Source organism: Macaca fascicularis, chromosome 6, assembly GCF_037993035.2.
Source record: "Macaca fascicularis isolate 582-1 chromosome 6, T2T-MFA8v1.1".
In the NCBI taxonomy this organism is placed as follows: Eukaryota; Metazoa; Chordata; class Mammalia; order Primates; family Cercopithecidae; genus Macaca; species Macaca fascicularis.
In genome coordinates this window covers 44918794-44935970 of record NC_088380.1, presented here as the reverse complement: position 1 = coordinate 44935970, position 17177 = coordinate 44918794, and the positions used below count along the sequence as shown (strand labels likewise).

At 37.7% G+C, this 17177-nt stretch overlaps 1 protein-coding gene across 2 annotated transcripts in view; it reads left to right on the top strand.

Annotated features, from left to right (window-relative positions):
- The first annotated feature begins 890 nt into the window (after positions 1–890).
- FGF10 (fibroblast growth factor 10) overlaps positions 891–17177 on the top strand; it is an 85855-nt gene continuing 69568 nt past the window's right edge. The window contains exons 1-2 of one of the 2 annotated variants that reach the window (XM_045393693.3): positions 891–1163; positions 1255–1952. In XM_045393693.3, the coding sequence (XP_045249628.1) occupies positions 1628–1952 (325 nt within the window). In that variant the 5' untranslated portion in view covers positions 891–1163; positions 1255–1627. Of the gene's footprint in view, positions 1953–17177 lie in introns of both variants that reach the window. The other variant, XM_045393692.3, reaches the window with a different exon arrangement.

Below are 17177 nucleotides of genomic sequence, written 5' to 3'. Positions count from 1 at the left end.
CGCCATAAAGTGCGTTTGCTTTGAAGTGCACGCGTGATTCAGTGAAGGGCTCATGTTAGCAATTAGAAATCGGTTATTTGGGTCCCTGATTTCATTTGCGCCAAGAGAGAGGCAACTTTTAAGGGTGACGATAAATCTCCCTGAGCTTAAAAGGCAGAAAGGGCCAAAGTGTGAACTTTTTACTTCAGCAACGGAAGCGAGAAATCAGTGATTCATTAAAGAGGAGACCTCCTTGGAAGCTGGCAGCAGAGGAGGAAAGGACGCTAATTATGTCTTCCTTTTCTGTGCTCGCTCCGATCAGTTTATAATCTGCTGCTCTGGAGGGTTTAAAATCCTCAGCATCTTCTGCTTTCTCCCAGCCCTCTCCTCTTCTCGGAGTGAGAAGGGGGAAAAAGTCAGCCAAGCATCAGGCTCCAGGTGGCTCTCAAGTACTTCACTGCCAAAAGAAATGGGGGTGGGGGGGAGGATATCCTACGCTGGAAAACAAGTGAGAAAGGGGCTCCCCAGAAGGGATTAGTTCAGGCTGGAAGACAGCAAAATTCGGAAAGCTGGAGGATACCGTCAGCGCCGTGGCCCGCGCTGCGAGCAGGACGCTTTAGCAACGAATTTGCCAGAGCTAGAGGCGCCGGCGGCGGCTGCGGCCGCAAGAGCAGCTGCGAGGAAGGGACCTGGCAGCCCCCAAGCTGGATGCAAAGGCATCGCGCTCTCTCCTCGCTCCCCTGCTCCCCCACCCCCTTCTCTGCCCCTTTCACCCTCCCTCTCCCTGGCGTTCCCAGCAGCGTAGGGTTTCAGATGTCCCACCGCCGGTTGACCCCCTCCCCCCTCTTCTCCACCCCTGCAAATGAGGTTTGACCAGCAGAGGCAGAGCCCACCTCTGGCTTAGAATCACTGACATTTAGACTCCAGGTTTCAACCTGTTTACAAGCGGACTTTCCAAAGGAAGGGGGTGGGGGATAGGGCCATACAAAACATCAGCCGCCGTCCCCCAAAACAAAAAGTGGCTTTCGGCAGCCTTCAAATCGGCAGGCACCACTAAAAACAGAAGGGAAGAGAGGGAAGAAAACAACGGCGACTGGGTAGCTGCCTGCAGTTCTGACAACTCCAAAGGGATACACTTGTAGAAGCGGCTCGCAGGCTGGGGCTCCGCAGAGAGAGGCCAGAAGGTGCCAACCGCAGAAGGGCGCAAATATCTTCCCCTATTCCCCACCCCACCTCCCTTGGGTTTTGTTCACCGTGCTGTCATCTGTTTTTCAGACCTTTTTGGCATCTAACATGGTGAAGAAAGGAGCAAAGAAGAGAACAAAGTAACTCCTGGGGGAGCGAAGAGCGCCGTGACCAACACCACCACCGCCACCACCAGCTCCTGCTTCTGCGGCCACCCACGTCCACCATTCACCGGGAGGCTCCAGAGGCTCAGGCAGCGGATCCCAGAAAGGAGCGAGGGGAGGCAGCCGGCTTTTCCAAGGAGTTATGGATGTTGGTGCATTCACTTCTGGCCAGATCCGCGCCCAGAGGGAGCTAACCAGCAGCCACCACCTCGAACTCTCTCCTTGCCTTGCACCAGGTCTTACCCTTCCAGTATGTTCCTTCTGATGAGACAATTTCCAGTGCCGAGAGTTTCAGTACAATGTGGAAATGGATACTGACACATTGTGCCTCAGCCTTTCCCCACCTGCCAGGCTGCTGCTGCTGCTGCTTTTTGTTGCTGTTCTTGGTATCTTGCGTCCCTGTCACCTGCCAAGCTCTTGGCCAGGACATGGTGTCACCAGAGACCACCAATTCTTCTTCCTCCTCCTTCTCCTCTCCTTCCAGCGCGGGAAGGCATGTGCGGAGCTACAATCACCTTCAAGGAGATGTCCGCTGGAGAAAGCTATTCTCTTTCACCAAGTACTTTCTCAAGATTGAAAAGAACGGGAAGGTCAGCGGGACCAAGAAGGAGAACTGCCCGTACAGTAAGTAACAAATGCGTGCTCCCCTCCTTCCAATTATCCACCCCCAGCCCACACGGGGGGGGAAAAATCTCTTCCAGATGTGGCCAGCTAAATATTTACGTCCCCAACCCCTGTAAAATGATTAAGTGGAATACTTTCACACTAATTCACCACCCGCCCCCCCGCCGCGTGTATACATTGTGCTGCCGCATCGCCTCCCTTAAGCGCGCTCCCTCCACATCCCCCACCCCTTGGCGCCCTGTACACCCCTTCCCTCCAGCCTGTCACTCGCCGGACCACGCAGGGCGCTCAAGAGAGTTGTTGCAGAGCAAAGATGCCCCTCTTCTCTCTCCACCGCCCTTCCCACCTCCTCCAAAGAGCTCTCTTTCCTTCCTTCTGGAAATGGCTCAAGTCAACACATTTTGTTTCTTTTCCCTGGAAATCTTGTTAAGTTTGGGACAGGCTCTTCAAGCTGAAAATAATCATCCGCTGTCAATTATAGGGGCTTTGTGGGAACTTTATTTAAGAAAGAAAAATCAATTCCACTCTCTCCCCACCCCCATCCCCTCACCCCAGCACCTCTAGATATGAGGGAAAAGCATTTTTCTGGTTTTGATTTTTGTTTTGTTTTGTTTTGCGTCCCTTATGTTAGTTTGAGTGATTGCAGTCCATGAAGTTAGCTTTTCAGGCACCACCGCTGCTATTTGTCTTCTGCCTGCCTTCTCTCTTGGTAACATGATGCTCGTGTCTGCATTGTCAATAGCGTATGCACTGCTTCGTGGTGTCCTGTTGTACTGTTTCTTCTGAAACCTCTCATATTGCAGAGCCATACTACTACAGCATTGTAAACATCTGGGGCTGGATTCACACAGACCTCACACAAATTTCATTGTCATTCTTTTATTTTCAAAGTAAAAGTCATAAGTCTGTTTCCATGGCTATAGTTTATCCTACAGTGTGACGTTTTCTCCTCAGTGTAAATTATGCCTGGGATCCATAGATTTTGTTCTTGCCTTTTCCCTCTCTCTTTCCTTCTTTCTCTCTTTCCCTTACTTCTTTCTTGCAGGGGTGTGGGCTGGTTGAGGGAGAGAGAACTAGAAGAGGAGGGGTGGATATTGTGTCTCTTCTTGAATCAACCCAGCAAAGCCAAATTACTCTGTTGACTTCCTTTCTCAGTTATTTTCAAGTGGTGAGACTTATTCATCCCCTGTTGATTATTATGTGAAAGGAACCCAAGACTTTGTAATGGCACACTGAAAACAGTAAACAATGATGTTTAAACATCTTTAGTGACCATTTGGCATTATCTCAGTGGTAAATTCCAAGTCACCTTTAAAGGAGACATTTTTGTGTTCGTTTTTCAGGAATTCTAAGCATAGATTGTCGGCTAACTTAAATACATGAGTCAAGCATTTAAAGATTCCTTGGTTTAGAAAGTACCAAGTACTAATGGGAATGACAGTTGACCAGAATTTAGCATTTTATTTTTGAATACAAATTTACAATAATTAAGAATTTAGTTTTCTTCTGTGGGGATGCACACACACTCAACATTAACTTCTGTTCCTCCTCAGCCACTGGTTCTATTTACTAAAATTCACAATATGTTTATAAGTAATAAAAATACGTGTAGAAGTGCTTTTAAAGTGTTTCATTTTATGTTTCATACTAGAGATAATTAAGTACTACATTACCTGATTCATAGAAAGTAGCTGAAATAATGTCATAATGATGACAATTATTTTTGCTTAAAAGTCATTTGTTACCTGAATTCATTAGATCCTATGTTTATAACCTTTAAGGTTTTTGATTAAAATTTTAAAAACTTTATTTTCTTCTAAAATAAAATAGTTGTGGTGTCATTCAGTTAGGAGGATGGGGAAGAAGCTATTCAAACATTGGGCTAGACAGAGTGAACTGGAAATTTAAAAAAAAGAAATTCCGATGGACTGATTTCTTATTTTTCATGGAGGAAACTCAAAAGAATATGATAAAGTCTCAGAGTGTTATCTTTGAGCAAACTTTTTTCTTTTTAACAAATGTTTGTGCTATACTTTAAAGGTCTTTATAATATGACTTAAGAACAGATCTGCTGTTTTAGTTTACACAACTTAAATTGCTATTTTCTAGAATCATAATCACGTGTGATTAGTTGCATAGTAAAATGATTTCCACAGTAGAAACTGAATTTCATCTTTACAATAAGAACTACCTGCAAAGAAGAAAAGTATACAATATATATTGTATAAAAGGGGTGTAGAAAAGTTCCATCCTAACTGTCCAAAATATACTAATATTTTATTTTCTGTGTGATAGCATATATTATTTGTTATAATGACAAACTAAATATCTTATATGGTAATGCAATCTTAATCAATGGTTAAAAGTGAAAGGGGAGGGGTTCACTCCACTAAATATTGTCAAATCATAAATAATTTAGGCTTTCCAAGAACATCTGTGTCAAAACATAGCAAGTGAAAATTAGAGATTGAAAAAGCCTTAATTTCACATGTGGCCAGGTAATCTAAATGCTGCTACAATTTCCAACTGGACTGATTCAGCTGAACTACATGGTAGTAAGATATTGTCTAAATGTTGCATAATAACATGTGAACAAATTTTTGCCATGCCTACAGGGTAGCCCGCCAGCCGTCCACTAAATGGTAGCTTGTTAAATACTAGGATCTCTAACCTCTGAAGAGTGTCAGTTCCTTTTCCATAAACCACATTTCAGTAATATTTGCCTAAACAAGTTATTAATTATTCTCAATACACAAATCTGTTCTTTTGAGGTTTGCTTATTTGAAGATTAATTTTCTTTGTTACTTTTGACCCTAATATTATTGCTGCTAAATTGCAGTAACAGCTTATCTAAAAGGTTATATGTTTTTGATGTCCTGGATAATTAAAAAACTGTTTTACTGGCTTTTTGCCAGCAGAATGCTAGCAAAAGGAAAGTAAGACAATCATCCATAAGTATTGCAAAATCATTTTTAACTTCTACTTTCAAAGCTAGTTCCCAGAAATTAGATGGTTCTAAAAAGACCGCATATACTAACAAAGTTCTTCTCTATATGGGTGATTATTATAATTTTTGAGGGGGGGTGCTATACTTTTTGTTTGCTTCTTTGCCATGATATGAGAGTAGAATAAAGAGAGCAGACATGAATTATTTTTCTCCTGCTAGAAGTCTGAGAAAGCTTGAATAATTTAGAATAGCTGTGGTGTATCTGTCACTAGATATGTGTAGGCTCATTGAGGTTTTTGTTTTATCATTCTTTACATCTTGAGCTTTGCCCTTGAAACCTTACCACTCGGCTTTAGTTCTGACCTCTTAGAAAGGCTGGATACAGCTGTTAGGTATCCTTGCAAGTTGGACCAGTTGACTTATTTCTGGATGTGAGTAAAACAGCTGTGAGCTTCTCCCATGGTTGTCATTTGTAGAAAAGAGGGATCTAGTGAAAGGAAAATGTATACCTAAACTTGAGACAATTAAGAATAGATATTCCAGAAAGGAAAAGTCACAAAAAAGGCTCCTGGGCCTTTCTAGGAAAGAAGTATGGAAGGCAATAGAGAAATCAATATGTAAAGAGTATGCTGTATATGCTTTCTCTTTAAATACACACTTCATTCAATAATCATAATAGTCCTATAACTATCAATATTTTTCAAATTTGAAAACTAATACTGAAAAAAGTAAATTGTCCAAGGTCATTCAACTAGAAATGGGCAGAACCAGGATTCAAGCCCCAGCCTATTGGTTGTATCTCTCCTTTCTTATTGTACCTTTATGTTACTTCCAACATTAATATCAATTTATTAGAATTGGACACCTGAGATCTCTACAATACAAATTATCCAGATCCTTACCTGCTTCTTGCTGTGAACACCGTTCTCTAGAAATAAATTGGAACAGAAATAAAATGACAATTGCAGAAAAACAAATACATTAAATGTGTCATTGCAGGTGGCCACATGATATCAAACAAGGCTAGTGTATTCGCTAGGTAAACTCTCTCTTTTGATATTTGGGAATATAATTGCTTACGGATACATACAAAATTCACATACATCAATCTCACTTATGTTAACAGAGGTCATTAGGAATACATGACTATTTAAGAAAAATCCATGAATGTCATTTTATATAGTAATTGTTTATAGCTGAGGGCCAAATGTTTAATTGTTGCCTTGTGTAATAAAATAATTTGATTGTAAATACCTGTGAGAAGTTGGACTGTTGTAGAAACTTCTGATATATGACTCTAAAAAGGGCGACATCTTAGAGACTTAAGCTATACATATTAAGAAAATTTTAAAATAAACCTGCAAATCAAAAGGTACTTTACCATATAAAATGACAGATTATTGTCTGGGATTATTACTTTTTAACCAGGACTAGAGCTTATTGTAGGAAGCTAAATGAAGTGAGAAAAAATAATTGTTGAGGAAAATAGGAACTCAAAAATTATCCCCTAATAATGACACAAGAGTTTTCTGTGAAGAAAAACTATAGACAATTTATGGCTTCCACTGGTATCTTATTTCAGTTGTGGTTGTTTCTAGAATTTGGTTGCATAATTTATAACCGGCAGCATTTAATCATGAGCATTGAGGATTTATGAAGGTGGAAGACACTGTATTTAATGTTTACATGACATTGTCCTGTTACCTTTACTGCATTTCTACCATATGGAACCTCCAATTTGATGGATTTATCATAAATCTATTAAAAATGCACAATTCAAGAGAGTTTCCTCTTCATAAACCTGATTTATAACCACCTACAAGGAGAAATCTAAGGAAACAGTTGTCAGGAATTACATGCCCATACTGGAGCATGAGAATTCAGAGACACCAAATTCTAGGTCTTGGATATTTCAGTAACCTATTACCTAAAGGTGTGAATGACTCTTTAAAAGCAAGTGTTTTCAAAATGATGTTTAGGCACAGAATTTTAACAAAAGAAAAAGAAGTAGAAGAAGCGTGTCTTATAGGATCAAATAAACTCCACTGTCTTCATAGTTTCTTCTACATTTATACTATCCAGTTTAGAGTGAAAAGCTGCATTTCTTTAGAATTTAAAGAACTTATAGTAGAACATGAATGAACACTTTAAATTTCTATACAATTACTTTAATGTTCAGAAGCAAACTCCATTTATTATCCAAATGTCTAACTTTCCACAAGCCAAAAAAATGTTGAAAAAAATTTGACAGCTCATTTGAGATGGAACTAATGTTCCTCCCATTTATGAGCTGCCTGTGAATAACTACATCTTTCCTAAGCCTTAATGTCTATATGCTTATCCGACATTGTAGTGCCAATGATATTTCTTTATTATGCTTCAGAAAGAAGAGTAATATATGTGTATTAGTTCAAAGTGATTTTAATCTATCTTAACATTAATTTTGCAAACTTTGCAATCAAGAGTAATTCAGATGACATTTTTAGTATTACTGTTCCCTCATCTGTCAACCTTAATAGTTGATGTTTGCTTAATATAAGTAAGGAAAATATTAGAATTTTCCTTCCAGAAATAACAAATCTATTTTATTTTATAGAAAAGATGGAATATACAATTCATGTTTATATAATTTTAATATAGTTTTATCACAATATAGACATGTAATCAAATTCATTTTGTCTCAAGTCGTTTATGCAGAAGTGTTTAAATCTTTCATGGTATATTGCAATGATCTAAGATAATTCACATTTGACATTTGACCAAGGGTGTTTATTACTTTGTTTTCCAGATTTAAAACATTATTTTGTAATCAGCGCTCTTTCTTCTCAGTGCATGTTACCTTTATCTGTGCCATTCAGTCAGTATAACAAAGAGTAGCTTAGAAATGCACCTTTAAAATTAGCGAAAGGAAATATACCCGCATCTTGGAAAGTCACCAGTGACACCCTGATACTGAATTAATGAATACAAAATGTTGACATTGTACAGAATCAGTTTAAAACTCAGTACTTAATTTGTATAGATTTTACACAAATAGAAAGTTTCAAGATATCTAAAAGGGAGCCAGGTCACCCACAAAATAATGGCTTTAAAGGCTCCCTTGCTTTTAAATCAGATCAGTTGTGTTCTTTCTTTGAACGCTGTGTTCTAATTGGCACAATAAATCAAAGAAGACACTCAGAGTAGATTCCCATGTAAGGTGGACAACTGGACAGTGACTTTTTACTGCTGCTAACACGTGCATCCAATTACTATCTGATAGATTCATAGTGCTGGCAGTAAAGCATTGCCTTATTTTATAGTTCACCTAATAATTCTTCAACCTAAACAAGTCCACCTTTACCTATACCCATTCTGTCAGTATGTGCATTATTAATGAATGATTTTCAAAATTTTGGCACGCTTTCTGCAAGGAATGATGTCATTGAGCTATTAATGAATCATCTAACCCTAATAGAAGGCAAAGTATTGATTAACTTGATATACTCCAAATTTCAAAGAATTGTCAACTAAACAAACCTAATAATTTCACCACAACTAGAACCTAATTCTGAATAGGGTGGGTTAAATTCCATCTAATTCTGAATAGTGTTGGATTACCACAAGATTTAGAACTTTTTTAAAAAGGTATTTTTAATGTTTTTCTATAATAATTATTATTATTACTTTTCTTCAAGGACCTTGTGTTAACATACTTTACTGATAAACAGACATGTTATTTCATCCTTAACCTTTTTTGTTCCTATGTTGAGGACAACTTGACATATTCATAGAGTCTTTACAATTCAAGGCTCATTGACTTCTTTCTAATAGCTTTGTTTTGAGTCAGTCTGTGACAACCTGCTTCTGAGGCATTTTAAATCCCTAATAGTTTGCCATCCCTTCCTCACTCCATTATTTTCACCTCCTTGGTTTTGTGGGTTTTTTTTTTTTTTAATAACTTTTCTCTGGTTTCAGAACTGGCTACATACCTTTAAGGCCAGGGAAAGTCATTCATGAGTGTTACTTGGCACCCAAGGTGACATTCAGGGCGTAGCATCTAAAACTGATAGTGTTGTTTTTATTTTGCATGAAAATCTTCAATGGTGTAAATTCAATGTACTCCATCAGGACCATCTTCTCATTTCAATTCTGCAGTGAATTCCTTCTTATCCCAGCATTCCAGGTTAATTTCGTTTAAGCTTTGCTGTAAGTGAAGTGGACAAACCACAGATGAGCCGCCTTCAGAGTGCTGATTATCCCATTACTAGATCATCATTCTGCATTTTTTCCTCCAAGTTAAATTTTTGCTCCCAATACCTCTCCTTGCTTTTCCCATTTTCTTTTAAATTATTTGCATACGTAACACTTACTAGCTACTTTGCCATTTTTCTTACATTTTTGTCTTTGTCTGGACTACCATAAAAGAAAGAAAGTGAAGATGATTTTAAAGACAGGGTCTCACTCATGATCACAGCTTACTGCAGCCTGAACCTCCTGGGCTCAGGTGATCCTCCCAAGCAGTGGGAACTGCAGGCATGCACCACCCTGCCTGGATAATTTGATGATTTTTGTTTGTTTGTTCGTTTTGTAGAGACAGGGTCTCACTATGTTCCCCAGGCTTGTCTCAAATTCCTGGGCTCAAGTGATCCTCCAGCCTCGGCCACCCAAAGCACTGGGATTACAAGTGTGAGCCACCACACCCAGCCTGAACACTTCTATTTTTCTACTTTAGTTATCATTTATTTTTTAAAAAATGAATGCTGATTTGGAGGTCTTTGATATTCCCAACTTCCAGAATGACACTTAGATTATCAAGCTTCTCTGTGTACCCCTGTCAAATATATGTGGCTTTTAAAAATAAAACCTAGGTTCTCAATAAAACTGTTTTTAAATCAGGAAACAATGTAAAATATGTATACGTATGTCAGATGAAACAAATGTAGAAATGCATATGCCTTTACTAGGAATTTTTGAAATACCAACAGGAGTTAGAATCTGAAGTAATTTCGTAAGTATTTTCATATACTTCTCCTAAGAAAGAATTTTTTGGCACTGATTGATGAATTAGATTTAAGTTTATCATATGCAGAATCTGACTCAATAGTCAGATTGAGATAAATACGTTAAATTTATCTGTTATAATAATAATAAAAGTCAAGCTTGTTTTTACAATTGTTTTCAAATTTTAAGTAACTTTAATTTACTGACAGAATTATTAAAAGAAGAATTAATATTCTGTAACATGGGGTAAATGGTAACATATGACACTGATTTACATACTATTGATCTAAAGTAAGATACATTTATAATGGTATTCATGGCAGTAATTACCAGAATTGGGGGGTCACTTTTTGGGAATATCTCTGCAGAAGGATATGATTCCACAAGTATAAAAGAAAAGTGTTAGTGATGTTAATCACATTATAGTATAAAAACCTGATGAACAAAAATAGTGTTTTAGAGCTCAAATATGCTGACATCCAGGAAACAAGAAAGACGGTAAAGATCACATAATGAAACTTTTGAGAAGCCAGAAGGAAAAGTAGAAAAAGAGAAGAGGCCCTAGAGTGTTTAGACACATACTGTGAAAGGAGGAGGAGATGCTTTGCTGGAGTGATGAAGACAAGGGTTTTGAACTCTCAGGAAAGAGATCAAGCTAATGAGTAGCACTGCAAAAGGGCTGACATGACAAGAAAGGTGTGAGGGAAATATAACCCAAGCCCTGGCATTCAACTGGATGTTAAATTAACTGAAATGAGAACCTATGATCTAAGAGAAGTCCCACAGAAGTCATCGCAGCCAGGCTATCAAAGTAAGGAAAGCGAAGTCCCAATTCCTGCTAAACAGGAGGTATGACAGAGTGATTAAAAGTATGCGCTTTGATTCAAAGTGATAAAATGTATAGTCCCAGAGTGAAAGCGGGCTTTGAAGTCGCACACCTGTAGGCAAACTGCGAGATAAGAATTGGTAACTTTGGGCAAGTTGTCATCAGTAAAACAAGGATATTAACAATACCTACCTTTTTACTGCATGGTAAAGATGAAATGAGATCTTACATTCATTCATTGATTCATTCAACTGAAATTTGAGTGCTTGCTTTGTGTCAGATAGTGCGTGAGGCACTGAAAAATGCATTGTTGAAAAAAGTTGGTCTTTCTGCTCTCATAGAGCTTACATTCTCCACAGAAAATGTCAAAGAACAAGTTAACCAAGAGGTGATATGATAAAAAATTGAGGTGAGTGCTATCAACGACACAAGTACAGTGGTTTAATAGAAAACTAGGAAACAACTGGGAGCTACTCCAAAGAGCACAGCTAGAGAAGCCTTTTGAAGAGGTGAGAAGGGAACTGCAAAGGGAGAGTTTGGTGTCTCATTCAAGAAGTACAGAGAAGGCACACTGAGGCTGGATGTGGCAGAAGTTTGAAATCTGAATTGACACACACAGCTTAATGGTGCCTGGCACATCATAAGCCTTAATCAAAAGGGTACTATATAAAGAAAAAGTAAATATGATGCTTCCTCTTATTTCAGGGTGAAAACATCAGGAAAGCAACAATTATATTATTCGATGAAGTGGCGTTCAACAATGCTGGAATTGAGGAAAGAGGCGGGAAGGAGAAATATACCTGGCTTTTGTTTAAAAAGGGAAATATTGGCCAGGCGCAGTGGCTCACGCCTGTAATTCCAGCACTTTGGGAGGCCGAGGCGGGCGGATCACGAGGTCAGGAGATCAAGACCATCCTGGCTAACACGGTGAAACCCCTTCTCTACTAAAAATACAAAAAACTAGCCGGGCGAGGTGGCGGGCGCCTGTAGTCCCAGCTACTAGGGAGGCTGAGGCAGGAGAATGTGGTGAACTCAGGAGGCGGAGCTTGCAGTGAGCCGAGATCGCGCCACTGCACTCCAGCCTGGGCGACAGAACGAGACTCCGTCTCAAAATAGAACTACCTGAAATTTGATTTGGAATTGTAATATTCATAATGTTCTGAAGTTTTGGGGAAAAGTAGAGGCCTGGTTCTTTATGAAACTGGTAGAAGAAACAGATTTAGCACTTCTAATCCAAAAATCTCAAATCCAAAATGCTCCAAAATCCAAAACTTTTTGAATGCCGACATGATGCCACAAGTAGAAAATTCCAAACCTGTCCTCATATAACAGATCACAGTCCAAACACAGCAGCACAGTTTATTAAGCATCCCCAAGGGGAAAAATGATCCTCCCATCCCCCCTTTAGCTGCTGTTGCTTAACAGCTGATACAGGTATTCTGGTGATGCTACTGTGCTGCCTAATTACCCCGAACACATTATTTTTTTACTGTAATAGTGGTATGTCATGTTGTTTACTCTTAAGTACTTATGTATGAATAAGTGTAGGAAAATGATTGCTTATCAGTAGCATTTAAATTCAGAGTCAGGAATGAGGGTGATGCCAAATAACCACAGATTACCTACATCAGTGGCTAAGATAGTAGTAACACCTTTGCTTTTTGATGGTTCAATGTATATGGACTTTGTTTCATGCACACAATTATTTAAAATATTTTTAAAAATTACTTCCAGGCTGTGTGTATATAAATCACAAATTAGTTCTGTGTTTAGAATTGGGTCCCATCCCCATGATATCGCATTATGTATGTGCAAATATTTCAAAAACTGAAAAAATCCAAAATCTGAAACGCTTCTGGTCCCAAGCATTTCAGATAAAGGATACTCAACCTGTATTTGAAAACTGAAGGTAACTTGAGGAGAGAGCAGGGTGCTTAAAATAAAGAATAGAAGATGGATATTCTCAAGGGCACAAGCTGTAAATGGTTAAAAGAAAGAAAAAAAAAGAATAGCAAAATAGGTAACCATGGAAATTTGATAATTACAGAATAAAAGGCAACAAAGAAAAGTAATTCTTAATTTTTAAATATTTCAGAATAAATCTTATATTTCAACTTACAGTTTCGAACCAGCATTATTACAGATACTTAGTTCTTCATAAAGTTGGTAGTTGTTTCTTGTTTCTTATCCTATTACTGTGACCTTTTTGGCTTATACCCTTAAAGCATTTGCAGTCTAGAAGTAGAAAGAAGAGATTGTCACAGGGAGTTGAAAGAGCATACAAGGCAGTTTGTACGCAATGCCAAGAAGCAGGGCAGAATTTAAGTAAACAGCAGTCTCTAACTGAGGGAGGGATGCATGACATCAGGGGGTCACACTGAGGATAAGGAACTCTAGCTAGACAGAGATAAAACAAGAGAAGGAAGAATATTCTAAAAGAAGGCACAGAAGTGTGTGGGTGTGGAGTCAAACATGAAGTTTTCAGGAAATCACAGGCAGGAAACAGAAAGTTTGCATGCAGGTGGGCATCTTCTGACAGACAAAGCAAAGTACAGTAGAAGGTGGTATCATGTGAAAGGGAAGTTTGTAAATTTATCCTCATATTTGTGGATCTCAACTTTCTGGCAAGATATTACATTGACATGATTTTTATTTAAACTTGCCCTTTACTTTTTTTTTTTTTTTCATTTTTACTTCTTGAAGTAAAAAAAGAAAGTGGAAGAATATTTCAAAGGAGTATTATCTACATTATAACTGACAATCTAAATATAGTAAGTAGCAAGAAATTGTAGCTTAATTAAAAGAAAAAAAGAGCTAATTTTATACGAGGGACATGGAAAAGAAGTAGTTCTTCTGCTCTTCACTAAAATGACATTATTCTTCGTATTTCTGATTTGCCAAAAGATCATTATTTTAAAATTTAAACTAATTGGAACTTCAAAAGTTCTTAATATGTATATTTCAATGTGAATAGGTTTTGTAATTTCCATCTAATTCCCAAAAGGAACACCTGAAGCATCAGTATTTCTTGCTCTAGTTGTGGGCCTTTTTTTTTTTTTTTTTTTTTTTTTGACATTTTTATTGTAAATTGTCTTAGATTTACTTGGTTTACATGATCAGAAAAAGAAACAAAATATGCTAAACTTCTTTTTCTGGAAAAAGAGTACATGTAAGTATTTTTTTAAAACAAACTAGGAGAAACATACAGACAGCATATATACAACTACACCCCCCTACTGACACTATGAGCTCTCGAGTCAGACTTCTTGGTGTAGATAACACCCACAATCTGGGTTATTTATAAAATTTCGTAGCTGTGTGATCATGGCCAAGTTACTCCCTGGGTCTTGGTCTCTGTATCTTTTAAGTTTAGGTAATAATATCACCCACCTCACCACTGTTGGAAGAATGAGTCATAAATTTATAAATGAGACTATAAATGTAAAGTTGTATTAAATACAGGACCTAACACCATGTAAGAGTTCAACAGTGTTAGTTCTCATTACTCTTTTATGCCATGACTACTAATGTTGTCACTAATTATTCCATTATGTGAAAAGTTCCCTAAATCATTGAATAATAAAAAATTCACCAGATTAATGCTTTCATCAATTGATTTTCAGAAAAATTTTGTAATATGGGTAAGATCATCATTGTTATGCCCATACTATGTTTAGATGAGAAAATTAGGCCTAAACGTTATTGTGCCAGACTGACATTATAGAGTTAGCATAATTGAGGATAAAACCAGGCCAGTCTTAGTGATGTTGATCTTCTATCTTTGCTTGCCTGGGACAGTTCCAGTATATGTCTCTTGTTCTGGCATTTCATTATTCATACCTGTTCAGTCTCAGTGTACTATCACAAGACCATCCTAGTCTTAATCAGTGTGATCTATGTAAGGCACAAATCCACACAAGCTAGTTCCCTCTTAGATACTACTACATACCATCACATCACATGTCATATGTCATATAATATCATGTAATCTCTACATTCCTTCACATGTCATATAAGACCCTAATGATTTACTCCCTACCAACTCCCTGACCTCATTTCTTACTACAGTGCCAATTATAGCTATTTTACATTGATTTCAGTTCTAGAACGTGCCCTGTCCCTTCATGTTTGGCCTTGGCAGACACTCCTAGTTCAGCCTGGAATGATGCCCCGGCCCTCTTTCCCAGCTCTTCTTCTTTCCAAATTTCACTTAGATGTCATCTCTGGGAAACCTTCCTGCTGTCCTCTCAAAACTTGTGCTTCCAAAAGCCCTATACCTAGTATTATAATACAACACCACACTTGATCAGTTGACTGTTTACCCATCTAGTTTCCTCATAAACAGAAAACTTATTGAGAGTAAGAACCATACCTCATTGACTTTTACATGCAAGCACTTAAGATAGTATTTGGCATATAATAAGTCCTCTTTCTACACATTATTAAGTAAATTACTGCTTTTAACCACATGACCTTGGTCAACTTACTTAGACTCTCAAAGTTCAGTCACCTGGTCTGGAGAGGTGATTAATATGCTACCTACCTAAAATGATGGTTGAAATAAATTAGCTCTTAAAATTTCACTTAGTTCTAAGTTCTACAATTCTGAGAACTTGAAAAATAAGTGAGTAGCGTCATCATTATTTAAGAGACTGAATAAAAAAATTCATTGAATTCATTAAAATTTCTGAATAAAAAATGTGTAATCATGAAGTGAATCATTTTTCATGTTTCTCTAGTTTTCCTAAGGTCACTACTGATAACATTCCGTGGATATTAAAAGTTACTTTATCTCCTTTAAAATTCCTACTGACTATGAGACAGTTATTTCTAGTTTCAGAGTTGTATTTTTGGATTCTTGGATAATTTGGTGGCAATTAAAAAATGAGCAATTCTTAGGAATTATTTTGGAGAGGAAGAATAAAGTGCTGCAAGGAGTGGGAAAGAGAGTGGTCTTGTCTGTGTCGAAATATTTACTGTGGATCTTAAGCAGGTCATTTACTTTATCTTGGCCTCAGAGGCTTAATAAGAATATGACTGTATTGAACTAAATTATTATTAAAATATTTTAGTTTAGTATATTTATTTCACAGACTAAGGACTAGATTCCTGGAGTGTACCTATATTAGGAAATGTAGCTATATTATGCTGAATAATGACCACCCAAAGACATCAGGTTCTAATCCCTGGAAACTGTGAATGTTACTGTAGTTGTAAAGTTTTTGCAAATGTGATCAAGTTAAGGATCTTGAGATGAGGAGATTATCGTCATTGTGCAGGTAGGCCCTTAATGCTATCGCAAGTGCCCTTATAAGAAAGACACAAGGAGATTAGACATATGTAGAAGCACAAAAGGCAGAAGGCATTTTGACAATGGAAACAGAAAGATTTAAAGATACAGTGTTGTTGTCTTTGAAGATGGACAAAGGAGTCATGAGCCAAGGAGACTGGAAGAGGAAAGGAACAGATTGTCTCCCTAGAACATATAGAGGAGTTTGACACTGCTGACACCTTGCTCTAGGCCCAGAAAATTTGATATTGGACTTCTAGTCCCCAGAACATTGAGAGAATAGATTGATATTAGTCGAAGACACCAACTTTGTGGTAATTTGTTGCAGAAGCCATAAGAAACCAATATAGATATGGTACTTAGTTCAGGGTCATGCTGTAACCAAATCTAAAAGTGTGAAAGTGGCTTGGGAAGTGGATAGTGGACATAAGTTGGATGGATTTTGAAGCACGTGATAAAAAAGCCTGGATTTCCTTAGACAGACTTCTGTTAGACTTCTCTTAGAAATATAAAGATAAAAGGTGCTAAGGTGAGGATTTAGGAGGAGGTGTTTGGCACAGTAGAGAACGCCTACCTCATTTAGAGAATACGTGTAACATCATAAACAGAATGTTGGTAGACATATTAATATTAACAGTGCTTTTGGTGAGGGCTCAGAAGGAAATTAAGAGTATGTTATTGAAAACTAGAAGAAAGGCAATCCTTTCAGCTACAGAAATGTAGCTGAACTGTGTTCTACATTGTGTGAAAAACAGAACATGTAAGTGATGAATTTGGATATTTAACTAGGGAAATTTCCAAGCAAAGTGTTGAAGGATCAGCCTGATTTTTCTTCCTGTTTATAGTAAAATTCAAAAGGAAGGAGATAAAGTGAAAAAAGAACTGTTAAGCAAAATCAAAATAGCACTTGATGATTTGGGAAATTCTCAGCCTACCTAGATTGCAAAAGATGCTAAGTTAGGAGATTCACTGTTAGGAAAGCATGCTCTGAAGAGAAGGGTAAGGGTATGACTAGATAACCTTATGATAGTGCTGAAGAAATGAAACATGTGATGGATAGATTCCCTCAGCCACCTCAACAGAAGTCAGGAATAGAGATGAGGTTATCTAGGAAAGATCTGTAGAGAACCCTCTCATGGCATGAATCCCTGTGACATACACAGGAGGACCACAGAGTTT